Source organism: Periophthalmus magnuspinnatus, chromosome 4, assembly GCF_009829125.3.
Source record: "Periophthalmus magnuspinnatus isolate fPerMag1 chromosome 4, fPerMag1.2.pri, whole genome shotgun sequence".
Taxonomy (NCBI): Eukaryota; Metazoa; Chordata; class Actinopteri; order Gobiiformes; family Gobiidae; genus Periophthalmus; species Periophthalmus magnuspinnatus.
This window is the reverse complement of record NC_047129.1, coordinates 431,873-458,468: the sequence shown is the minus strand read 5'-3', so window position 1 is coordinate 458,468 and position 26,596 is coordinate 431,873. Positions and strand designations below refer to the sequence as shown.

Here is a 26,596-nt window from a genome sequence, read left to right as displayed (position 1 = left end):
AACAGTGTTGGTGAAGCACTGCTTCCCCCTCCTGAGGCGTCGGACGGTTTGCCAGAATTTCTTTGAGGCCGTCCGATAGTCCTCCTCCATGGCCTCCCCGAACTCCTCCCAACCCCGAGTTTTTGCCTCTGTGACTGCCCGAGCCGCGGCACGCTTGGCCTGCCGGTACTCATCGGCTGCCTCAGGAGTCCCACGAGCCAACAAGGCTCGATAGGACTCCTTCTTCAGCTTGACGGCATCCCTTACTTCCGGTGTCCACCACCGGGTTCGGGGATTGCCGCCGCGACCTTACAACCACAACTACGAGCAGCCGCATCGACAATAGAGGTGGAGAACATGGCCCACTCAGAGTCCATGTCTCCAACCTCCCCCGGGATCAGGGAGAAGCTCTCCCGGAGGTGGGAGTTGAAGACCCCCCTGACAGAGGGCTCCGCCAGACGTTCCCAGCAGACCCTCACGATGCGCTTGGGCCTGCCAGGTCTGTCCGGCTTCCTCCTCCGTCAGCGGATCCAACTCTCCACCGGGTGGTGATCAGTTGACAGCTCAGCCCCTCTCTTCACCCGAGTGTCCAAGACACGCGGTCGGAGGTCAGATGTCACGACAACAAAGTCGATCATCGACCTCCGACCTAGAGTGTCCTGGTGCCACGTGCACCGATGGACACCCTTGTGCTCGAACATGGTGTTTGTTATGGACAAACAGTGACTAGCACAGAACTCCAATAACAAAACATCGCTCGGGTTCAGATCGGGGAGGCCGTTCTTCTCAAATAACGCCACTCCAAGTGTCACTGTCGTTACCCACATGGGCGTTGAAGTCCCCCAGGAGAACAACGGAGTCCCCGGTTGGTGCACTGTCTAGTACCCCTCCCAGGGACTCCAAGAAGGCCGGGTACTCCGCACTGCTGCTTGGCCCGTAGGCCGACACAACAGTGAGAGACCTGTCCCCGACCCGAAGGCGCAGGGACGCGACCCTCTTGTTCACCGGAGCTGTGGGGCAATGAGCAAGTCCACACCAGCTCGCCGCCGCTCCCCGCGGGCAACGCCAGAGAAATGGAGAGTCCAACCCCTCTCAAGAAGTTGGGTTCCAGAGCCCAAGCTGTGCGTGGAGGTGAGGCCGACTAGATCTAGCCGGTAACGCTCAACCTCCCGCACAAGCTCAGGGCATGAAGCCCCCGACAACATAGCTCCCAGGATCATTCGGGTGCTCAAACCCCTCCACCACGTTAAGTTCGGCGGCGGTTCGGGGAGGGGAGATTTTCCATTTAAGTTTTCAAATCAGGATTCAGCTTACAATTAATCACCCATGAGTATTAAGCTTTCAGAGAAAACTTGTGACATGCATGCAATTCTTGTACTGGTGATTCATGTTTCATACACAGAGGCCTCAACTACAGAGTTAGGGGTTATGCAGGATTTGCTATGTGTTAATATATTAAATGATAGCAATTAATTTCAAGGTTATGTTCCCATTAAAAACACGCTCAGAGTTATGTTGATAGTTATATTACAGTAAAATACCAGCACTAGCAGTGAGTTGATTGGACAAAAAACAATGCACTTTTTGTTAACATTTGTGATAAAATGTTTGTACACAATTTGAGGAAGTAGTGTTGAAAAATAGTGTCAGGGGGGCCTCAAACATTGGTCCCAACCCATGTAGGACTTTTAGAGAGATCTGTAGATGGATGGTTACTAAAAACTCATTTAAAAGTGTGAATAAATTTGTGAAAACGAGTAGAATCAGTTTTTCAATTATCTTTGCGCTACCGTTTTCCACTGTTTATTCCCAACAACCTAAACAGTAAAAAATGCATAATAAGGCTAAATACGAGATCCTTGGCCGGTTCTACAGAAGGGTCTCCTGCTGTGGGTGGTTTGTCGTGCAGCTGACAAATAAATGCAGATGTCAGTGAATTATTAAAATGCCTACAAAAATATTTTGCTTTTGATGTAATATATTAGGGATTCCAATAAGTTGAAGTGAAGTGAAACTATAGCTCATGTCCTGATGACGTCCTTTTGTGTCCCGTGCTACCGGTTAGCAGTTACTTTTGTAAATAAACTTTGACTAGTACTGTACAACATATTAGTGATTCAGAGGCATTGACTTGGGTGGTATCGGGCCTTTAAAGGAAGAGCAGCATGGACATACCACTCCTGTGAGATGCTCATTTACACTGGATCATTATAAAATGTCAGTGGATTTGTAAACTCAATGCCAGAACACTATAGACTTATGTTGTGCTGCCATGACAATGTTTAACAAACCTGCATTTACAGACCTCCCCATATGGCTGACTAATTTGTTCCAACTACATAAAAACTATGACAGTACCATTAACTTTTTCTGACCTTTACCAGTAAATTTCAGTTTCAGTAAATTAACCATTGCATTTTTATCTATTTCTTTACGTTTACACTGTTGACCAATGGTAGTCCAAATTTGGTCATACTTCAATACTACTTTAGCATTGCGTTAATCTTTTGGACCAAGGTTCGTACTAGCATAACCTGTGTTTGTTTATAGATGGGTTCCAGTTCAGCTCTGGTTTAGCACGTATTTCCAAAATTGGTCCAAAACTGCAGTGCAAAATGTGAACTGAGGAACTGGAAGATGAATTGTAAATTGTAGTGGAACTGGTCTGAGAGGCATAGTTCAGAGAAAGAGGGGGGCATTAAGTTCATCCTTAATGCCGTTTCTCAGTGCTGGTACTCCTCTGGACTTTCCCTAAAGCTTAACTTTGAGCTGTCGAGGTAGAGAAGGGTAAGGAAGGGATGAGGGAGGGGGGAAGGAGGAATGCAGAGAGGTGGGGGCTGCCACTTGTCTGTCTCTGCTTCCCAACTGTCTGTGCCGCACCCCAGTTCTGATCCTGCCACGGGAAACTAAAGTCATGCAGGTCATATCCAACCACCTTGACCTGTGAAATTTGGTCCAAGAGTCTAAGAATGACTATAGTGAGTCACTGGGCATTCCTGTGCACCCTGTCCACTGAATGCAATGCCAGGAGAATCAGTGCTTGCCAATGATATAAATAAAATAGTTGAGGATGTCTTCATTGTCCACTCCAGGAAGTTTGTTGGGAGTAACTACCTACTGTGCATGTTTTAATTTTATGAAAGAAACTACTGGTACGTGACCCAAAGACATGAATAATCTATTTCATTCACAGATGTCTTATACCTCCACATTAGAGGTATAAGACTTACTTAAGTTCTACAGCATTACACAAAATCCCTAAAGTCAAAAGCAAATAATTCCTAATAATCAACAGGATGATTCAAATCTGACACATTCAATCTTTGGATCTGAAGTTTGAATCACAGACCCGATAACCTTGCCACACTTTTCTGATCTGACTTGTATCGCACCTTGTGCAAACAAGAATGTTGCGCAAAAACAAGAGAAAAAAAGAAAAATAGTAGTAGCAGCCATGAGGGTGATGATATTAGCAGTTGACAGTGGTGGATTTTGTTAAAAGATAACTTTAATAGTGTAAATATCTGCAGCACACCTTTACGGCTTTCATCACTAACCACAAAATCTGGGACTTTACTAAATCCACTTGTCTCTTTTTAATAAAATGGGTTTATTGTTAATCCAGTTCTCACCACATCGCTTGCACTGGAGAAGTCATTGTTGAGGAGACTCTCTAGCGCCATCCAGCGAACGGGTCGGTTCTCATTGTCCCCCAGACAGTGGTAGTCCATGGGGAACAGGTCCCGGGCCAGGGCGTTGTCTGTGATCTTCACTTGCATGTTGTCATCAATGCTGGAGAAAAGGATAAGGATGCTGAAGTAAATTGTTAAATATATTGTTACTTTTTTTTATAAGACAACATTTGTCCTAGTTTAATCCTGAAGTAGGTTTGGTCTAGTCCTAGATAAGTAAATAAATAAATAAAAATAAATCTTTATTATAATTTTAGTTGCACTGAAAAGGAACTAAGAGCATGGTCAATGTGGCTTACTAGTTATTTGTTTATTAAGGCAGGGGAGCTCAAAATTTGCTTTCAGATAAACAAATAGGAACACTTTTTATTCTGTGAAATCGAGTATTGTTGCACACTTCAATATTTGTGTATTTCTAAATATGTATAGTTTTTATAATTTGTTTTATTTGTAATGAATGTTATAGCCCTGAAAGGCAGACTGAAACTGAAATATCTATTATTAACAATTAATTGCAGACACTTACACACAGTTCCTGGCAGCGAGGTCTTTGTGGATGACTTCTCTTCGGGCCAAGTAGCTCATGCCACAAGCTATCTGGATGGCCATGTACACCAGGTCCTGCTGCGAGATTGCCTGCACAGAACCACAACATGGACATTGTAGTTAAAAAAAAGCAGAGAAAGAGCAACAAAAAACTGCTAGTACAACTAGTATAGAAAATCTGGGTAAGACAATTCATTGAAAAATGTGTCTAATAAATAAAATATTTTATCTTTCCCCACTCTAAATGACTACAATCATAATTAAATGTAAAAAAAAAAAAAAAAGTATTTATCCATAACATACCTAATCTCAATCAACTGTATAAACCTCCAACAAAGTCTTTAAACAAAAACAATGAAAATATCTAGGTTCAAAACACAACCTTGACTTCTTTCAAGGTGTTATTCATCAATTATACTGTATCTCTGCCTAATAGAGACATTGCTGATTTCTTAATCTTATCCGACACTTGGCAAAAAGCCAACCTAATTAATTAGTCTCAGAGAACATGGAAACACAGTCTTGGCAGAGAGCTTGCTCAGATAAGATGTCAACATGCAGAGGAAAACACTTTAGTCCACAGACATCTTTAAATGTGTGGAACATAACATCTTTTAGAAACAAAGTGTGTATTTAGCTACAGTTCAAAAACAGATGGTGCCCATAAAATGCCTGTTTCCTTCACACACACACACACACACACCCCGACTACTTGGATACAGAGTGTGTGTTTTTTTTATTTCCTCATCTTTTTTCCTTAAAGTCATCAGCTGAACATGAACCTTTTACCTTTTCTTTACCTTGACTTTGATATGTCCATAGTCTCACTTAGAGTCAGAATCTCTATAACATGATTGTTCTGGCCACAAAGGTACGCAACTGTGCATTGTTGGTGGAACTTGAAATTTTGACAATTAGAAGATCACTTGCAAGTTAAAACATTAATCTTTTATAATCATTGAATCTCATTCTTATTTACAAATTTTCAGCCTGTAAAATGTGTAGAATGTGTAATTCGTACAGTTTTTTTCAGAGAGCTCCTGTTTACTTCACTTGCATCGCTCAATGACTGGCTCTTTGTCTCGCACAGGTGCCAGAGGTCTAAGAAATGATCCTGACGAGATCCGAGCCGCGATGTGTTAGCAGCGCTTTCACAAAAGAGGGTTTGATAAATGTAAACGGTGGCAAGCTGCATCTTGTGATTGCTACATCTGTATTTTGGAGCTGATTGAGTGGTTTGGGGCCGTGCTGTTGCATTGCCAAGCACTTCAAACACTCCCCTGTACAAAAGTCATATTGTCTTTATGCACTGAATGAAAATCTCTGCCTTGAGCGCTCCTTCATAACTTTATCAACAGGCCTCTAATCAGAGCGTAAACAGTAGTTAGATTGAAGTGTGAGAAGACCGGTGTGTGTACACTTGTCGCCTTGCAGACTTTTTCATTTGTTTTAACAGCTAACAAACCCCAAGTGTATTTATGATGTACAGCAAAGGGAGGATGGTAATGGTTTTGAGACTCATTTTGTCACAATTCATGTGGTTTATCTTGTCTTAAGAGGCCATAAAAGTTGTTCTGTTTTCACTAAGAGGTCACACATCACTGGGATTGGTTGAATTCACATGTCACTCACTGGGAAGATGAAGGGGTCCATTTTGTTTTATTTAGCCATTATTTTACCAGGAAAGCTTCAAAATGTTCAGCATGATTGTTTGCCTGGCAAATACTGAATGATATTGCTCTGGACTGATGTCCCTCTGTCTTAAAAAAACTAATCTGATTGCACAATCATGTGTGGTTCTGGCTCAAGATGGGACAAAGGTGTGGTGACTGTATTTTTAAGTGATGCACGTGAAATGAAGACCCTCAATGGTTACCTATGATATTTTTTCGTTTTTTTCCCTCATAAGCAGCCATATTTATTTCGATAAAGACATGACCATGCATACACCTGATTGGCTAATCCACCTGTCAATCATGCCCATGGGACATTCACCAGTGACCAGACTCACATCTTCTCTGTAAATTAATATTGAAATATCTATTCTGGATCCCAGGCACCGTGATTGTATTTGATACTGAAAAGAACTGAATCATACATAATGACTTGAATGTACATCATATCTCCCTCCCACTGACTCACCTGTGGGTTGTTGGCCTCTGCAAGTTTGCATTGACGCAGGAACAGCTTGAGGTTGCCCCAGGCCACATAAGGCAGCAGCACCATTGGCTTCTCCCCGTCCTCTGTGCACACGTGACTGATGGGCAGCAGGTTTCTGAGGGAGAAAGAGGAATGTTGTAAAGTCCTGATACTAACATGTCATAACATCTAGGATTATTCATTGTCAGAGGTCTTTAAAACCTTTAACTACAAAATCATTTCTGAAAGATATTACTGCCATTTGTAAACGATTTCACTGTTGGTTGAATGTGGGCTAAAAGATCACCAGATTAACCAGAGAAAATCAGTTTTTCAAGTGTGATTTGATCATTTTTACAGTAACCTTGTCTACACTGATGCGAAACTAGAGTGAAACCAGTCTGTACCACCTTACGCAAATACTGAAACCCAATACATGAATAGACATTTCTTTATAGCTGTATTAAAACTCTACCGAGCCCATAAAGTTATTGGCTAATAATTAACATTCATTTCAATCTACAATTTCTAGCTGAGCCTTTTGTTTACACTTACCTGTGATGAAGTCCACGAAGCTTACAACTTTCTGTCAACATCATGGTCACCTGAACTTCTGATGCATGATCTACAAAACAAAAAAATGTATCTCACCAATTTTATATTTTAAATTTGGATAAGGGACCAAAGCAGCAGTCTAATGTCCAGACTTGAGCTCCAAAATATATTGTCCCCTCCAGCAATATGCAAATGTCAAGATGGCCAAATAATATACTCAACCACCAATCACTCACTGGTATGAACAAATCCAAATTTAAACAAGGTGTGTTAAGTATCATGCCCATAGAGAGAACAACAGTGTGCACCGGCTTGAATACCCCTCTACAAGTGTCGCACAATTTATGTCATTTGTAATACTACTTTACCCATCACCTTTTGACCCCATGCTGAATAATTAAATGAAATACATAAATGCAGCAGTCCAAATCACAACTTCAATCTTATCACTGGCTTTTATTTGCTTCCTGTCTGCCGTCATGCTCAGTGGAAAGTGCGAAGGAAACGAACAAATTGTGCCAACCCAAACTCATTGGGGGTCTATTCTGTAATATGTGCGTGCTCCGCCTGCGACCCGTGGAATAAGGGCATTGTTCACTTCCCAAAAGGGACAAGAGAAGGAAGTCAGGGGGGGTTGTACACAGCCCAGATTGGCAGGAGGACTGAGGACATTGTTTGGGTGTGCGGTATCCACCCCTTCCAGAGCACATAGGGGAAGTGGGCAAAATGAGCGGATAAAATGAGTAGTAATTCTTTGGAGTTCAAACAAGGCATCTGAAAAAGTCTTGGTTTATGCTTGCGTACACCACTATCCTTCAACTATAACATAATAAAAAAGAACATTTGTGGCCTATGACCACTGTTAGTAAGTTCCCAGTGTTAAATGGAAGAACATGATGCATTCATAATATAAATTTTACCTACATAAGCTAAAATAATGAGCCTATCTGGCATAATAACAGACAGTGACCCGGAGTTCTGTTCAGTAGCTGTAAAGATGTGTTTTGTAATGATGTAGATTATACGTTCTTACCCTTTACTGTCTTCACAAAAACTTGCTTTTCCTTGGTTGGATCCTTTTCATCCAACAGAACTCCATGGAAGATGCGCCCAAATGTGCCTGAAAATACAACATGTATTTAGATGGAGGCCCAGTTCACACATCTTAACAGGTAGAAGCTGATTGACATTTCTAATAGTTATTGTTGACTAGATCATAAATATATCCTGACCTGGACTCAAACTCTTTAAAACATGATCTAAATCCACATTAAAATAAAAATATAATTTTATTTTTTAAATTAAAAAACTTGATTCCCAAGGGAAATTCATTTGTTAGGGTTGTTCAATTCTACAACCAAAACAACCTTAAATCATCAAAGAACACTTTCCCCCACCATCAGGAAAACATACAATTTACCCATTTAAAGCAATTGAACACTTCCCCCAGCATCAACTTTGATGTTGCAAGCCTGATAAGCACAATCATCATCTTCTTTGTCTAAACTGTCAGAGCTGCCCCGGGTCGTGAGCGAAACAAAATACAATTTGAGAAAATAAACTCTCGGCGTAAACTAAGGCAAAACCACAGCCCCCAGGCCAACCACAGAGAGGAGGCTAAACAACAGGGGTAGTGTTGTTAGCGGCTGCCTCCTGCTCCCATCGTCTCCTCCAAACCTGTCCAGACACGCACCCCCTTAACACATAGGAGCCGTCTACCCAGGTCAACTCCAGTCAATGCAATCTATCTCAATTCAACGGCTTGTATTTCCTGGTTAAATATTAGTTCAGTTTTTGTTACAGAGGACAAGAGAGGCTGCAAGGCACAAATGTCTTTTGTTTACTCCAACTATTAAGCAATATTTTTGGTCTGGTTTTAACAAAGAAATAGCTTGTTCTTACTAAATGTAAACAGAAGAGCACCATCTGTCATAGCATTATTTAAACCTGAATCTGAACAATCACCCTGATCAACTCTGAATGCCAAAAAATCCAGTGTTGTGCTAAAACACTTTCTTCCTGAAAAATCGTCAAACCATACCAGGTTTTGATGATCATTTAGACAGGATTAACCTCAGAAAACAAACATATGTGCATTAGAGACTTCACTAAATAAACCAATACCTGGAGAAGGGGGCTCAGAGTATACTTGATGTGTTGTAATAATTTTGTATTAATTTTTAAATGTGTTTGGGGCATACATTCAGTACTTGTTATGTTCTTGTTTAGATTAGTCTAAAATACTGGCATGATTGTTTAAATAATCCTGCATATTTAATTCATCTCCCTCTACAAAGAACAATTGCACCTCGTCACAGAATAGTAATCTGAGACTAGGAGCTGTGCAATATTTTACATTTACATTCAATAGCTTTGCTCTAATAATTTGCTTTAATTGCTTTCATATGCTTTCTAAAACATATATTGGTTAAACAAAGGTAATTGGTAATTTTGTTTAAAAAGCCAGAATAATGCATGAAAAAAATCTACCAATCTGTCTCCCAAAGCCGCCTAAAGTCACCTGAGTTAACTGAATATTTCAGGAAAGCGGAAATGAAGTACTACTAAGGTCAACAAGGCCCACATAATTATGTATCTCACATCCAAAAACATTTTGTGCAAAAGTCCAAATGTGAAGCGCTGTGTTCTTTAGCTCCACGACACAATGGTACAACGAACCATCTACAAAACCACTGGCTACAAGAAACTGTCACTTACGCTGAGAGCTGTTCAAACTTTGATTCAGAGCCAAAAGGAAGAAAAAGTCCATGTTTAAACCACTCCAGAGAACACAAACATTTACTATTTTAGATTTGATGAGAAATGATGAGGAATAGTTCGCATGGCAAAAGGCAGTCAATACAGTTGGCAAGGCTGATTGGTAAAATACTAAATATCAAAATTATGGTATATTTAAAAAAAATAAAAAATTCTTTGCCAATAGTACAAGAAACACATCACTTTATGAATAAAATCACAAGGGCACAGTACAGACTTAAATATGTTTAACATGTTTTTAAGAATGAAAAAAGTACTAAACCTACTACACCACTGTAAGAATAACTTCATGTGCTCTAATAAATTAAACTACTAGTAGAATAAATGCATTTAATGTGTGATTTGTAAATAATTGCCCTCTACTGCTTGAAAACATTCCTTCTCAAAAGGCCAGAGGTCAAACTCTAGTTGAGGATATGAATAGTAAACAGTTGTCATGGTGCTTCTCAGACTTAAAACCTGTATGATTCCAGTCATAACAATATGGTGGACATGTGGTTCATTGATATCCAAACAGATCTGAGCTGTGGAAGAATCTTGGGTGTTCTGCTCCTCTTCACTGGTACTGGACTGGAAACTCTTCTCATAAACAACACGAGCAGTCCAACTTTTGAATGGGACAAATGCCAAAAACAACAACAGTATTTTTTGTTGCTGTACCACATACACAGAGAAAGTCAGAGAGCATGTTTCAAAGTTTAAATTTTATTCAAAAGATTGTGAAACTATGTGAGTGTGTTGCAGTTATGTTGAATTAAGGGTTAGTTGAAAATTTTGCACACTCTTTACTCCTGACACAACCCTTTGGAATTACCTGAGCTGGTACAAAAGCACATGCACATTCCTGAAGTTGCTTATGAGTGCAGAGCAACCACAGATAAACAACAAATGAAACTTGTGTGTTATTAGAACAAGATCTCAAGAATTACTTTTTGACCTTCCCATTTTCTAGTCATATAAAGCTCTCACATTATGCATTATTCCATCAAACTACTTGAGACACGAACCAAGCTTCATGGAACTTGTCACTGTTCTAACGGTCAATTCACTCTTTATAGCACTTCTTGTAGTAGAAGTAGAAAAGGTTATTATTTAGAACATGTTTTATTATTATTGTGTGTGTAAAGGATTATATTAAACACCTTAAACTTAAATGACACAATAGTTCTACTGGAGCACAAAGATACAGAACAGCTTGTGGAACATATTGAAAAGCAATGTAGGTAAAAGTACCTTCTTGGAGGACGTCCCGTAGTGTGACCCTCTCCCTGGAGATGGCGATGTCTTTCACTTTGGCTTTGGCTTCAATGAGAGTGACACTCCTCAGGTCGTTCTTCTCGATCCGCAGAGATGGGTAACCTGCATGAGACAGGCACACACAGGTTTATGGGTCCCACTGATGGACAGCTCATTTAGACAGGATTAACCTCAGAAAACAAACTTATGTGCATTACAGACTTCACTAAATAAACCAATACCTGGAGAAGGGGGCTCAGAGAATACTTGATGTGTTGTAATAATACCATTCTTGTAATTCATTTTTAAATGTGTTTGGGGCATACATCCAGTACTTGTTATGTTCTCGTTTAGATTAGTCTAAACTACTGGCATTTGTTTTTCATCAATAATTCAATTGTCTGCAGTTTATGATACATTTAATTTGAAGCCTTACTTAGGACTCACTGGCCTAAAATAGAAAAGCTAAAACCATACTGAAACCAGGACTAATCCAGACAAAACAGAAATATCAAATAAAACAGGGGTGTCAAACATCTTTTCACCGAGGGCCACATCAGCAAAATGGCTGCCCTGAAAGGGCCAGATGTAAAATAAATGTAACTACTTTTTTAAACTTTTTAATTAACTGTTTCTGTATTTATTAATTGCTCAAGTTACAAATATTGCATATTCATTTGCATAGATGTAAAAATATGGTTGTAACAGCATATCTCTTGATAAAATGACATGTTAAGACTATCATACCTTTTAATAAACCCTGTCGAGAGCCACATAAAATTATGTGGAGGGCCACATTTGGCCCATGGGCCTTGAGTTTGACACAGGTGAAATAAAATGACCCAAGGGGTAATTACAAGGCACATATCTTGCACATATGCGGTAGACATATTTGAAATTTTCAAATAATGCAAAACGACTCAAACACCATAATTTGCCAGTGTTTGCCAATACCCCTCTAAATTTGTCATGTACCGAATAGAGCAGCCCAAATTCAAATAACTTCAGCATTTTAAAGAAATCTACATCCTGCTTTCAACCTCGTCCCCGATTACAGCAGTCCAGTCCATTACATAACACTGTCTATGCAAGAGGCACAGGCTGAGCTTAAACAAACTGTAGCCTCTGCATAAACTTACCCAATGTACATGACATAAAAAATAACAACATCTAACTCTAAACTACACTTCTAACTGAAAGGTTTGCTTTGCACAAAAAATACAGAATTTGTACAAGCTTTTAAACTGTTACAACCATTTAAATGAATTCTATAATCTATGTGAGGTTAAAATTACATTATATTACTTCACAGACATATAGGCCTACCAAAGCAGCCTAAGACTACTTTTTAAAAGTGAATAACATTGGAAGACAATGAGATAGAATATAATACCCCCTGGTGGTTTAAAAGGGCATGTCAAAAAGTTTCAAAGCATTCAAGATACTTCTTGCTGTTGGTTTAGTTGGTATATTTTTACAATTTAAATATGTCACACACTGGTGTATAATGGGAGTAATTAAAATGGACAACATTGAAAAGCTGACAGACAGCGGCAGAAATGTTAGTTAAAGAAGCAGGTGATATGGACAACTTTACAAACTACTGACTAGTGGCCCAAGCAGATTACTGCTTCTACATATTAAATGCCATTGGAGCAGTAGATTCAGTTATTACTGATATAAAAGGCATTGAGCAGATAGTTTTGTTGTTGTTTATTTTGGAGACCTGACTAGCACTTACTTTTAGGTTCGTGGGGGGGGACACCAGGATTTTGGAGGGAGGAGGCAGCAAGCTGGTGAATGGGTGCAGAGCCAGGGTGATTATCTGATGGAGAGGAAGAGGTGAGGGAGATCAGACAGGGGTGGATTAAAAAGAGTGATGGGCAGAAAAAAACAATCACAAATGCAGACATACAAAAGGCAAGAGAGTTAAACAAATGCACAGATATGACACGTATTATCCACAAGAGGGCACCAGCACATCATTGATAAAGTAAAAACTTTTTTTTTGGAGGAATAAAATATGTTTTCAGTCATCTTAAGTAAGCTAAATGGTATACATGTCAATGGGACCTTCCTGTTTACAATACTCTTACAATGCCCCAGTAAAGAATTGTCTTTTAATAGCTCCACTCAAAAGCAGATTTAATAAACTTCAAATCATTCCATAACGCAGAGGAACACAGGAGGCATTAAGTGATAATTATTTGATTGGAGAAATCGGGGCTAGTCTTGTGACAGTCAAGAAAAGGATTCAATGTTTTCCCATTATCATTCAGTCCTAATTATGTGATACAAAAAAATACAAATTTAGAATAGAAATGCTCGTTTCACTTAATCTGGCCTGTTCTAAATAAACGTAATACAGAAAATTATCTTTCCCAGTCATAGTAACTCTACCTTGTTGAACTATGTTGCATTTCACTTTTTTTTTTAAAAATACATTTCTTGCATTTTTGCTGTGAGAAATGTATATGCAGTTATAGCAGTTTAGATGTAATGCTATACAGTTACAGCTGGTAGATTTCACTTTTCACATGCAGCCTTTTGATATCATAAACTCCTGTGGGGCCAGGATTTTCTTGAAAGTCGTGCCAGATTATGTCTCCTTTGGCTTAATACAGCACAGTCTTGCCCACAATTACAGTAGGTACTAGCCAAGAAATGCTAACAGAACTTAAAGCCTTGAGAATTTATTTTTGTCAGGTTAATCATGAAAAAAGAATATATATATATATATATATATATATATATATATATATATATATATATATAAACTAGTAAAGATTTTATAGAGATTGTAAACACTAGATTTATACAAACAAAATCTGAATATATTAAGAACAAAATTTTAAATCTTAACTTCAAATTCATAATTTAATACTTCAAACTTGACCAAGACCGAACCAGAACCAAATAGTGTTACAATTAGATTAAAAAGATGAATGTTTTCTGTCATTATGGATTTTCATTTTATACTTGGCAACAATCAATATCAATCTATCCTATCTTTGTTATAATAGATAAGGCATTAGCTGATACTGTACCTAAGCCAACTTTGCATTAGATAGAGAAGCATGGCTTAAAATACAATACAACTAAACTTCTGCTATGGTGCATATCAGAAAGTAATGAATGCCACAACATGGCTCTAAAGTTGAAAACAGTTTTTATCTAAATCTCATGACACCATTATATTGAATTAGGGCATTCACAGCCTGTTATCACATTTAGAGAGGCATGCAGAGCTTTTACTGCCAGAGTGAACGAAAAACTATATTTGTGCACCAATGTTCCTGCTAACCTGCTCTAATATTAAATGATTGCAAATGTGCATTAAACAAATACAGCAGTAAAAAATGTAGTTTGAGAGGTTAGTACAATGTGGTGGTATGGAGTGGGTGGTCTTACTGGTGACTGAGGTTGCATTGTTGGGAGTGTCAGCGCGGAGGTACTGCGTAGTCTGAGTGGAGGGCTGGGACAGGCCCTGTGAGCTCCCACTGTCACTGACACTGGAGGAGAAAAAAATAAGGCTATTAATATCTTTAGTGACAATCATTATATACGGGGTGTGCCATTGGGGTTTGGATAAGCTGAATAATCATGTCACATTTTTTCTTTCATTTACACTTAACATCATTATATTGAGAGGTAACCGAAGTGATCTGCTGCGTCTGAAGAATGACAAACAGTGGTTACGGTTACATGCACTCTCAAAATTTGTTTAACAGATTTGTGGAGGTCTCTCTAAATACTCATATCAGATTTTGTGGTTTACATGTTATTATTAGTATTATTATTAAATACCCTTAAAAGACACAGAAATCAGATTACAATCAGCTTTAAGTGTGCATTTAAACATAGCCAATGACACATAGGGGGAGTGGGATGTTTGGTCTGTGCTTGACCATAAACGACTTTATGGAAGTATCATCAAAACAACCATACTGTCAAAGAACTCAGATCGCAATTCTATTTTAATTGTCATATTACCGAGGCCTATCTTACATTGCCCTTTTTTTACGAGCCATTATTTTTCCAAACATTACCTTACAATCTATACAGTGCATGTGAAATATATCACCATTAACATGATACTAAGGTATGCCATAAGCTGGAGAACATAAGCTACCTCATGTTTTCTGTACAAATTAAATTAGCGTGCCGTGGGTGAAGATGAATCTGTGAAAATCACATTTAAATTAAGTATTTTTTGAAAGAGGAAGTTTAGAAGGAAGGATGTGATCTGATTTCCCGCTATATTAAATAACACATTTCCCTGGAGCCTATTGCACTTTAATTTCAGTATACTAAGCATTTTAACATGCTTGTTCAAACTCGCTACAACACACAGGTGACCCATTTTGGAGCTTTGGGAGTCTGAAATCTGCAGTAAAGTGCGCCGCACCTGTCCTCCATCTCGACCCTTTTCATGCTGTGCAGGTGTAGAATGGCCAGAATAATAGCCACCAGGAAGATGACGATGCAGCACACGCTCACACTGATGTAGAAGACCTGGGTGGAGGTGGTGGGGGTTGTCACATCTACTGAAGGAAACATTTAAAAACAAACAAATAAGGAAAAAAACAATGGTGATGGTGTTTTCTGTTTGTGCCGGCCCCAAACAGACAAATACATTAAACATAAATACATTACATTACATTAAATAAATACATTATAAATACATTACTTGCAGTCAGTTTGTTTTGGGGGCATTTTGAAAAGCTTGTTCATTTTTATTCATTAAATGTACTCAAATTACCAAATTATTACTTTGTATCATAATCCTTAAACTATGACAACATGAAATAATGATTTCAGAGCATTTAAGAGAAAACTATAGCTAGGTGACAGAGTTCACGCCAGGCTGTGGTTGGTTAAATCTTTACTTGAAGGCTGACTAAAAGAATGGAAGAGTGGAGGCAGCATGAGTATCATTTGTATCATTACAAATCATTATATATGCACTTAGTTGGAGGGCTTGCATATACCATCTATAAATGTATCTATTACAAATATAAGTGTCCAAAGAAGGTCCTGTTAGGGTTAATGGATGCCTAAAGCGAGACTCTTAGAGATGGGCCAATGAGAATCTCTCTCATTGGCCCATGTCTGAAAGCGTTTCTCATTACCTCCTCTAATACAGGATCCTCCAAGGGCCCCAGGTTCCTTAGGCCTACCCAAGCAGAAAGACAGCCCACTAATGGCACTTTGTTACTGGGCAGAGGGCTTACAAAGAGCATGAATAACCCCAACCCCTCCACAACCGGCACAGGGGGAGAGAGAGGTGGGGGGGCTGACCCTGTTCCATACAAAACCAGGACCCTCTTGGCTGCTTTAGTTGTAGGAGGAAAGGCAGCTGGGGTTGATCTACTGGCACTTCACTCTAATAAATAAAGAGAATTTTTTTCAAGAGTAGGTAGAGAGAGAGAGACGTACAGTCGGATCTTGGCAGCGTGCTGTTTGGGAGAGTTGGACGGTTTGGATCAGGATCTATTTCTGAAGACAAAAAAGAGAAAAGATATTACAGTACTAATAAAAATGAGATTGAAGGATGGATTTCAAGTGACTTAATTATATGGTCAGAGGTCAATAAATGCAATAACAACTTAATTATATCTGAATAAGGCCAGCACTTTAGTTTTATAGTGTAGAGAGCATACGGACATCATTGGATATAAAGTGTCTTGTTTCTGGCTAATAGGCAGTGGCATTCATATAGAGTGGCATATACAAAGTACAAAACAGCTGTAATGGCGGAGTCTCTACTGGCACATGTAAGACTTATTTTTACATTCCATGTTATTACTATACATTATTATCATATAGTGAAATACTGACTCTTGTAGCACATTTTCCTCCTCTTGAAGTTGAGCACTGTGTAGTTGTTGGTGTGGACAGTCAGATTGAGCTGCACAGTCACCACAGCCTCTCCGTCCACCTTCCCCGAGCAGAACAGGTCCACTCTGAACACTGCATACAACACATATGAATTAGATGAATTTATATGCAAGATTTTTGTTGAAACACTTGTAATTTCAGAGTATAATCATTTTAATATTGGCAAAACATTGACTGTATGACTAGCAAAAATAAATGCTACACTTCTGCAGGCTATGAGAAAAAACTACCAGACTTGATATTGAAATTGACAGTTGAAAACATTTACATTATGAGCATTTGGGTCTTTTGGTTATCCCATGGTTAGTCATAGTATAGACCTGGTGCCTCATTCATGAAGGATTGTGTAAGATGTGGGGATGTTTCATTATTCTACTTTATAGTGTCACAGGGCATTTTGTTTGAGCTATTGTGTTTTTTGTAATGTCCCAACTTTCCTGTAAAACTTTTTGATCTTCTCATTGATTGTTAAAGAAATAGACTTCAAGTGAAAGATTGATGCAAGTATTGGATTAATATTTTATAACTGTAAATAAATACATTTGAGAATCCAACAAATTTGTTACATAAAAGTAATTTGATACATAGACGAAATTAAACAATGTCTGCTTATGTCTAATTGTACAAACAGAAGAGATTGACAAACCAGATGGGACACGAGGGAGCTCTCCCTGACTGGGGATGTTGCTCTGTGGTGCGTTCATGGCCATAGGATTTTCCACCTGGTATGCCAGTCTGTATTCAACCTTTAGAGACATCACAAAATCATTACCGTAACAATACCACACCACTTCTATAGGGGCATTTAAACGAAAACACCATACCTTTGTTTTGGAGTGCCAGGTGAAGTGCAGGCTGCTGGTATCACTGGGCACTGGCAGAGTGAAGGAGAGGGCATAATAATTCACCACGTCGTCTCTTACATAGTACAGCTCTGCATCAAGACCTGAGGGAAAAAAGAGGGACAAATGCTATTGAGTTTTAGGAGTAGAAACAAAAATAAAAGACAGGAATAATTGGTTACAATTGCCAATTCCTATTTTAGAATCCAATTTGATGCTGACTACCTTTATGCAAAATCCACCATTATGAGGTTTTAACCATGTTATAATGGCGTTTCCTTGTCATAAGCTTGCCCGAAGTTTTATTTCAATTGATTCCAGCATGTTTGACTGATCCTGTATTTTCACCTACCCCCTATCTCTGCCCACTACCGTGTACAGGATTATTCAGAAAAAATTACACTCTGGGTTATACACGGGTTCAAAAATGCTACATCATTGAAGACTAAAAATGAACAAAATGTAAATTAATGATCTATGTATGTCATTGTTTAAAACTAAATATAAAAAATATGTCTTCTTTAAGATTGGTAAAATTCTTTCCATAACCAATAAATACTCTCGTTTTATACTTTTTTTGTAGTATGCATTCAAGTAAGTAAAAGTATCAGGCCAATTTAAGTGCTGCAGTGAGTGGGATGAAGTGACCACATCTGTAAGCACTTGAGCTCTCTTAGTGCCTAAAAGAGAAACTTCAAAACCCTTCAAACACTGAGGTTACAGCTAAAACACACAGTCATTTTCTGTCCAGGAAACAAAAAAACATGGGGAGATGAAGGGTTAAGAGGGAGAGGAATGTTTTTAATGTAATTACAATGCATTGAGAATTAAAATGTCAATCTCAAAAAACTGCACTTTTTGGAGCACTGGTACCAAACTTGTAACAACACCTAATGTTTTACTGACGGAATTGGCTGTGGACGTCTTGATTAAAAATACACACACATATCACTGATAATTACAAATGACTGAACCTGACTGAATGACTGAAAATTACAGTAACTGCTCAGCCCAAATTTGCCTGTTTCTCATTACAAACAGAAGATATTAAATACTAATTATCTGTTAAATCTAAGTTGGTATTTAAGTAAAGTAGTAAAATAGTTTTGTTCAACCAGATGCATATATTCAATAACTTTCAGAGTGAATATCATTTTGAAATTCCAATCCACTTATTCAAGTAGAATTTTGCCTTGTCCCACCCACATCTCTTAACCTAAAATGTGAGTTGGTTTCATTAAAATTCATGCTGTAATCGGAGTATATTGCTGAAATCCCCAACTGTGGCCCAGGGCAGTGCTTTCAGAGGTTGAAAGCATCTCGGTGGTAGAGTGGGTCCGTCTATCAGTCTGAGAGGATCTAGTTTAAAGACTGTGGAGGAATGTGCCCAAGCGCCCCTCCCTCCTCCCTCCCCCCTTACTCTGCCCCCCTCTGTGCCCCCCTATGCCCCGGGCTGTCCCGTACACCTCTTTCACATCTTCAATTAAAAACAGTCCAGGCCGCTGCCAGCTCAACACCAGGAAGAGTCACAGCTACAGCAGGACAAAGATAAGGCTGCTACGGGGATGTTGCTATCCTGGTAAAGTGATGTAAAAATAACTACAGCTAAATGTATTCAATTTGTATTTCTTTTGATGCAAAGACTTACTGAAGACACAAGTCCAGAACCTAATATGGAAAAGGGGCAAGTTGTGGTAAGCCATTTTGAACAGTTTGAAATATTCCAGATGCCGTTCCAAAACTCTCAAACAGTTACACTTTAATGCATTCATCACTTAGGCATGGATTTGGTGGTAAGGTGCTTGACAATATGCGATCAATGCCAGAAAAAAATCATGTCAAATGCATCCATACAAAACCATCAGAAGGTTGCAAAAGATTTGCCAGACAAATCTTTTGCAACCTTTGCATTAGGGGGAATTCTTTACCAACTGAATTTCTGCCGCTCAATTGGAACATTCAGACATTTTATTACCAAGTAGGGCTGCTCTGGATTAATCACATTTTGGTATGCAATGTGTAAACCCAAAAATGCAAACAAAACACTGCAAAGTCTCCCAAAGGCCCAGTGATATAGACCTGACTCATGCGTCTGCCTCCCACAGATTTAACATGAGTACTAAACAGGAAGCTGAGCACTGGTCTGACAGCGCGGAGGGCGGTCCTCAGGATGCCCTATGAACCAAGGCTCTCTCACTAAGTTTACATGCATGCAGGGAAACCTGGCCTAGTCCACTTTAAAACTATTTTCAAAATGCATGTAAACCTGGGAACTACGATTTAGATTTGATTAACGACACCTCAAAGATCCCAATAACACATCAGGAGAAGCTGGTACGTACTCGGATACTGCATGTAACAGTGCAATAAAAACTATGTTATTACTTGCCCTTAAATCCTACTTTAGCTTTGTTTGTAGCTTTGTTTGTATTAGTTTCGTCTCTAGTAAGTTTTTTACTTTGACACATTTGAAAAGTAAATCAAGGCATAAGAGTCATTTTATAATTAGGGGTTTATCTCACTTTAATAAAAAGTGGTAGGTATGTTTAAAATATGAAAATAGTTGCTAATGCCACCTGGGGATGATGTTCCAATGTAAAAACTAATTATTAATAAAATAATTACACAACTGATACAGCCAGCAGACATAAAATGTAAATGTTTTTTTCTATCACACACTGATGTCATTTTTAGTATTAATTTGCTGCTCCAGGCCCATTTAGAGTCTGAAGAGTTTAGATCTGGGTTAGTCCTGATTCGGCTAAACGCTGTGACTCACTCTGCTCTATTACCCTGTAGCAGCTGCAGACCATAAGCAGGATTCCTCTTTCTTGAGTGCTGGCTCATAAGAGGAGGTCCGGTATGTATACTGTACTATGTTACATACACAACAGAAGGACAGAAGGAGTGGTTTTAATGTTTAATGCAGTCCTGCTAATGTTGTTCTGTTGTTTCCGGTTTGAGCTTTCCATTTTCCTGGGTATTTAGCGAGTCATTAACTAAAAGCAGACAAGACTGTAAAACTAAAAGCACATCAATAAGAATGTAAAACCATTAAATATTTCCAAAAACATTTCAGGCACAATTTTGTCTAAAATATACAGTCCTACAGCAACTGTTAACTCGGAGGCATTCACAAAGCACACGCCATTGAAATGCTGGCAGCCATGTGTTTTGGGGATCAAGTACATGTGTATCAAATTGTGACTAATTTAAAATTTAATTGTGAACACCCTGTATCAGTAGTTTTTTTTTGTAACTCTATGCATAATTACACACATACAGTATTTTCCGCACTATAAGGCGCACCTAAAAGCCTTTAATTTTCTCAAAAACCCACAGTGCGCCTTATAATCCGATGCGCCTTATATATGGATCAATATTGGTCAATTATGACACCCGTAGTCAGGAGGCGTCTCCGAAGTAATAGCGGTAATAACCCTTTAAGGACTGAGCACACTATGGGCCAGTATAGCTCACCTAGACCTACACTTTTATTCTTTTTTAGCCATAAAAATCATGTTAAACGAAGTATCAGTATTTACTGCATTTTTTCACACAACTACTTCTATTTTACACATCCATCCGTATTTTTTCTTTTACGCATCGAATAAATGAGTGAAAATCCCCGCAGCCCCGCGCTCTCATTCGTCACCTTCGAGGGACATCAGAGGCAGATTACCGTAATGATGGTAAAATATTTAGATAGCCCCATGTCTCCGCTTTGAGACGCCGTTTGAATTTACATGAGAGCACGACTGGGCGCGGAGTTACGCTGCTGGAAAGTCCGCAACCCGCTGTATCTGCGACGATAGGATGCGACGATAGGATCCGACGCTATAGGGATAACGGGGAGACGGGGAGACAGCGCCGGGCGACATACGCCACAATCTACCAATGGATTGCGGATGCCTGGGCTGATATATCAGTCTGAACTGTGGTCCGATTTTCACGAAGGCAGGAATTGTCACTGAACTGCCAGACAACAGCAGCGACACGGATAATGGCGATTTTGACGAGACAGAATCGGGCACTTTGAATGAGCTCGATCAACTGTTCAACTCAGACACTGAAGAGGAAGAATTCAACGGATTCGTGAATGAGGAATGAACTGAAAAAGTGAGCTTTAGTGTTTCTTTAACGTGTTTACAACTACACAAGGCTGGGAGATATTGTGAATATGGACATTAACGTTTGAACAACGTTGAGTTATTGTTATTGCGTTGCACTATTTCGAGAGTTACTATACTTGTTTTGTGAGTGAACAAAGTTTTCAGAACGTTTTTTTATTCTATTAATAAAGTTTGACTGACATATTTGACTGTTTTGTTGACATTCCCTTTAGCACAGCTCCATCTCGTGGATGCATAACACAACCTCAGCTACTACAGTAGTTTATATTCTATGCGCCTTATAATGCTGTGCGCCCTATATATGAAATTTGTTTTAAAATAGGCCATTAATTCATAGAAGGTGCGCCTTATATTCCGATGCGCCTTATAGTGCGGAAAATACGGTACATACTTTTCATTCTCTGTCATGCTCTGAATAAGTGACAGGTGGATTTAACAAATCAGTGGAATATGAACTCTCTGAAGTATCACAACTTGTGACCAAAATTAAATTGTGATCTACTCAGCTCTACAAAAATTTTATGATGTGTTTGGCTGTGGCGATGGAGGAGACATAAGTGCAGACTAGACAGTGAAAAGCCATTTGTCCTGGATTAGCCTAAACACAAAAGCTTCTCCATCTTGACACTCACACACGGACGACTATGTTTAGATAAGAGGTGTCCTTGACATTCACTGTCAGCAGAGATGGGACATGAAGTCACAAAAAACATTGGTTAGTCCAGAGACACACTGTATAGTTTGTCTTTTAAATATGTATGTTAGGAAAGGCTCGGGGTACCAGCTTCATGTTTGTCAGGATTACAGATATTGATAGGTATCAAATAAAAAAAAAAACTGTCCTCATTCAATTACGGTGTTTTTATTGCTGAAAAGCATGCTTTCTTATTGTTAGTGGGGTAGCTTCTGAACAAATCTGACCTGTAGCTTGATCTGGTGGCATCAGTTGCTTGTCTCCATGGAGATAAATATGCTTAATGCTACGCACTGGATTCCAAATAAAACACCATCTTCATGGATAAGACCAGGAGGTGTACCCTCCTCCAGAAAACTTCCATCATTCACCTTAAATTATAATAAGACTTTTTATTTACCATCCAATAATCATACTATTACTGTTCTATACAGTTCCCACTATGCAATAATGTATGTTGTGGTTTTAACTCTACCTGTCATGATCCACCATCCTCACTGTGATTTCTGTGGGTACTGGCACACACTACTGGACATAAAAGCACAAATATATATTACCATTTATTTAGAATCTAGGTCCCAATTTTAGTTTCACCATGATTGAGTATATTATTATTATACATTTCCCCTTCCTTTCACTTAACTATTGTACTACTCATACATTCCCACAGCAATGTCCATCATTTCCCATCACTTAACAGGCCAAAATCAAGCCCCTCTTAACTGAAATATTTGGTGGCGTCTGCAGTGTCTGGCTGATGGGGGATCGTGTTGCAGAGTGGGGAGAAGAGGGGAACAAAAGGTGGCACTGGCCAGGTGGCACGTCCCGGGACAGAGACTACAAAGACCCTGTTGTGTTTGGAATGGTTACACTGGCTCCCAATGGGTGCACTCCTGAGCAGGCCGCTGATAAACACTGCCCCAGAGACACAGGGAGGAGGAGACCAGAGGGTTTTAGAGCACAAGAGGTAACAGGCTCAACAAGGACTTCTGTACAAGACGAAGAAACAATGCAATTCTGTAACAGTTATTGAGACCATGAGTGAGTAAAATTCTAAATGATATTTCTACTCTTGTGTATGACAAACTGGGCCAACAGGGTCACAGCACCTGTCACATTTACGTTATATTAGGGAAAAAAAGGTTAGAACTTAGGTATAAAAGACTTTATCAACTTAATCATCATTAAAACAACAAGGCAAGTGTAAGTAGCAAAGCACCAACTATAAAGATATTTAATTCATAATTAACAAGCTGAGACTTTCTGGCAAAAAGTCACCTGCTAATCTTCCAACTAGAGCAGTACATCTAAACTAAAACCAAAACGAAAAAAACGCAGTAAATGAAGCCATTATTGAGACTATTAGGCAGCATCCCTTTCCTTAATCAGGACTGTAATGAGGGAAGAGGAGGTAACTGCGAGATCTTAAGGGAAGCAGTGTGTAATTATGGGTGTGGTGGTAGCAGTGTTACAGGAGAGCACTAGGTGTGAACCAGCACTCTTGTGCTGAATCAGGTGTAGACAGACAAATAGCAGGGTTATACTTAGAAATGGTGTGTTCTTCCAGGAAGCTGAACTCAAAGTAATTATTAAAATGAGTTAACTTAATGTCACAGTGGAGAAAATCAACTGTCAGTTTCAGCTTTCAGCTTGCAGACAAATGTATATGTTGTAATATCAGTTTATTGTTCTAGTAAAGGCTTCACAAGTGTTTTGATAACTGTCACACAGCTTTAGTGTTGACAATATCCAAAACATTTTTTGATATATTTTTTGCTATTTAGAAAATGTTCACTAAAAACATTTAACTGAAAAATGTACAAGCTGCACCATTCTGACACAGTCCTGAGCCCTCTGAGGGTCAAGGCACGAATATACAGTTATATAATTTAGGTATGTCTCAACTTTTGAGACATACCTAAATTACCTTTGGAGTGAAGTATCTATTGTGTAATCATATCCAGCCACACAAAAATAAAGCCTGTAAAATACATGACGTATAAAGTATTAGCACACTATTGCCTCTGCAATAACACAACAATGGCACCAACAAGTTTACAGAAACAACAGCTAAATGCTAACAACTAAATCCTGCACTGCATATGAAACAATACCAGTACATGGCGTGGACTGGTTCTGTGTGTATTCATTGTTTATGCCACATGACCCTCTCTCCAGCCCCTAATATCCCGTGTCCATTTCCTCTGACAGACACTCACATGGTCAGTGCCTGAAAACAGGATCTGAGCCAAAACCTGCTGCAGTTCTCCAAGAGGCTCTGATTTACTCTCTCCATTTAAGGGTCTGTTCTGATTATAAGCCTTGGTTCAAATGCACACAATCTGTCGCAAATTAATCTTGAATTTCCAACCTTTGTCCTTATGTCAGATCAGGGTTGGATTTTCTTAGTCGAGCAACTTTTTCCCTAGCACATTTAAATGCAAGGTATTTGCACATTTTCAGCAAATGACAAACACCTGACAAGATCACCAACTGTACCCGTTTAATTTTGCTGTTATAATAATGATAACACAAACATTCTAATAGTGGACCAGCGTTACATCCTGGTTTGATTAAAAAAGGAGAGTGTCAAAACATCTCAAAACTATTACGTATCTCTATGTATCTGAACTCAAACTGCACTCACAAGACTACAACTGCATAGGGGCTCATGCAAAACAGCCAATTATGCTGTGCATTTATACTAAGACAAGTACAAGTTTTGGTCCTCTAAGACACCACTGGCCGATTAATCGACTTAGCAACTAAAGGATTACAGCCCTAAATTAAGATGCAGACAGCACACAGAGGTCTCACTATGACCCTTAGACCAATACCTCTGTGCAGGACAAAATTTTACTTTATTACATGAAAAAATTATGAACACATACAAGCAAGAAAAGGGACCATTGGTGATGTTTCCTTTGTGTGGGAGAGGTGCTTTTAAGTATGAAAAAAGTAGTGGATCTTTAAAGTCACAATCTTGGCGGTTTTCTTTCATTCACTTCAAAGCCAGTGTGCATCAGAAAACTTCCTTTATCCCTAAGAGGCCTGAGGGCACATCCCATAATAACCTCTTTATTGATAGTTATTTAGTGCTCAGAAAGGCGCCAACATGTGTTTACTCCACAAATATGACTTTAAAATGCTTATCAGTTTGTAGTGGTGGATTTCATGGTGAGGCAACTGAGAGGTCATTTAAACGTTGTCACACCTTTATATATATATGGTATATTTGGATGTGCACATGGTTTTATGAGCTTGGAAAGGCAAATATTCGTGGTAGTTTGAGGTTAGCAAAGTGTATTTCTGAAAATGTAAGTGTAAAATGTGTACAGAGGGCTGTTGTGTATCAGGTTTCCAAGTTTACTGCCCCAACTGTGTCTCAGCATGACATCATAGTCCAGGCATCTCATCAGGCAAAACACTATACCCAAATACATGCCAAACTATACTCTATAATCTATAATGTCATCTAATTCTGTGGTTCCATGTTTGCCTGTTTATTATGGTGTGAAACCTAATACATGACAACTAAATAAAAAGAAGAACATTTTAAATTTTAAGACTAAATCAGTGAACAAGGTCAAACTGACTGCACAGAATCTCTGGCAGGAATAAACATGGACAACCAAAATGTTTGAAGAGGGACTTAACCTGCTGATTCCAGCAAATACTTGAATCACAAAATAATAGTATCTGTGTACTGCAAGTGTACTGACAAGCAGATATCAAGCAAATATCCTAGCCATAAAAGTGTTACATTTTGTTGCAGTCATCCAGAAGAATTAAGCCTTATACCAAAGAAAGCAGTGCCAATCACTTCTCAGTCCAAAAGGAGCCCAAAAGGAGCCCAAAACACACAAAGACCTGCCCAACCTCTCTGTCAAATTTCAGATAAGAGGAATTGTCACACAAGTTGACATGTTTAGATTTAACAACTGGATCACAAGCCACCTTGGGGAGTCACGAGCCAGTGTCCATGCATTTATAACAGTTCCATCTCTGAGCTTAATCTAAGATTAAAGCCGCAAGCAGCAATGATGGCCATCACCACTGTACACACATCCCACCTATGCACGCGCCACAGACTCACAAACT

The 26,596-nt window shown here is 39.0% G+C and overlaps 2 protein-coding genes across 5 annotated transcripts in view; one reads left to right on the top strand and one right to left on the bottom strand.

Moving 5' to 3' along the window:
- zbtb11 (zinc finger and BTB domain containing 11) overlaps nucleotides 1-10,833 on the top strand; it is a 505,104-nt gene extending 494,271 nt beyond the window's left edge. The window contains exon 11 of the mRNA XM_033965008.2: nucleotides 10,817-10,833. The gene's annotated coding sequence lies outside the window, so the exon portion shown is untranslated. The remainder of the gene's footprint in view (nucleotides 1-10,816) is intronic.
- ryk (receptor like tyrosine kinase) overlaps nucleotides 1-26,596 on the bottom strand; it is a 38,158-nt gene that overhangs the window by 4,880 nt on the left and 6,682 nt on the right. Inside the window, exons 2-14 of one of the 4 annotated variants that reach the window (XM_033992092.2) lie at nucleotides 17,651-17,772; nucleotides 17,473-17,572; nucleotides 16,767-16,898; nucleotides 16,365-16,424; nucleotides 15,334-15,472; nucleotides 14,337-14,437; nucleotides 12,667-12,750; nucleotides 10,923-11,048; nucleotides 7,945-8,031; nucleotides 6,912-6,981; nucleotides 6,360-6,492; nucleotides 4,198-4,307; nucleotides 3,612-3,771 (exon numbers count right to left, since the gene is read on the bottom strand). In XM_033992092.2, coding sequence (XP_033847983.1) covers nucleotides 3,612-3,771; nucleotides 4,198-4,307; nucleotides 6,360-6,492; nucleotides 6,912-6,981; nucleotides 7,945-8,031; nucleotides 10,923-11,048; nucleotides 12,667-12,750; nucleotides 14,337-14,437; nucleotides 15,334-15,472; nucleotides 16,365-16,424; nucleotides 16,767-16,898; nucleotides 17,473-17,572; nucleotides 17,651-17,772 — 1,424 coding nt within the window. The remainder of the gene's footprint in view (nucleotides 1-3,611; nucleotides 3,772-4,197; nucleotides 4,308-6,359; nucleotides 6,493-6,911; nucleotides 6,982-7,944; nucleotides 8,032-10,922; nucleotides 11,049-12,666; nucleotides 12,751-14,336; nucleotides 14,438-15,333; nucleotides 15,473-16,364; nucleotides 16,425-16,766; nucleotides 16,899-17,472; nucleotides 17,573-17,650; nucleotides 17,773-26,596) is intronic. The other 3 variants (XM_033992093.2, XM_033992094.2, XM_055221493.1) reach the window with 3 other exon arrangements.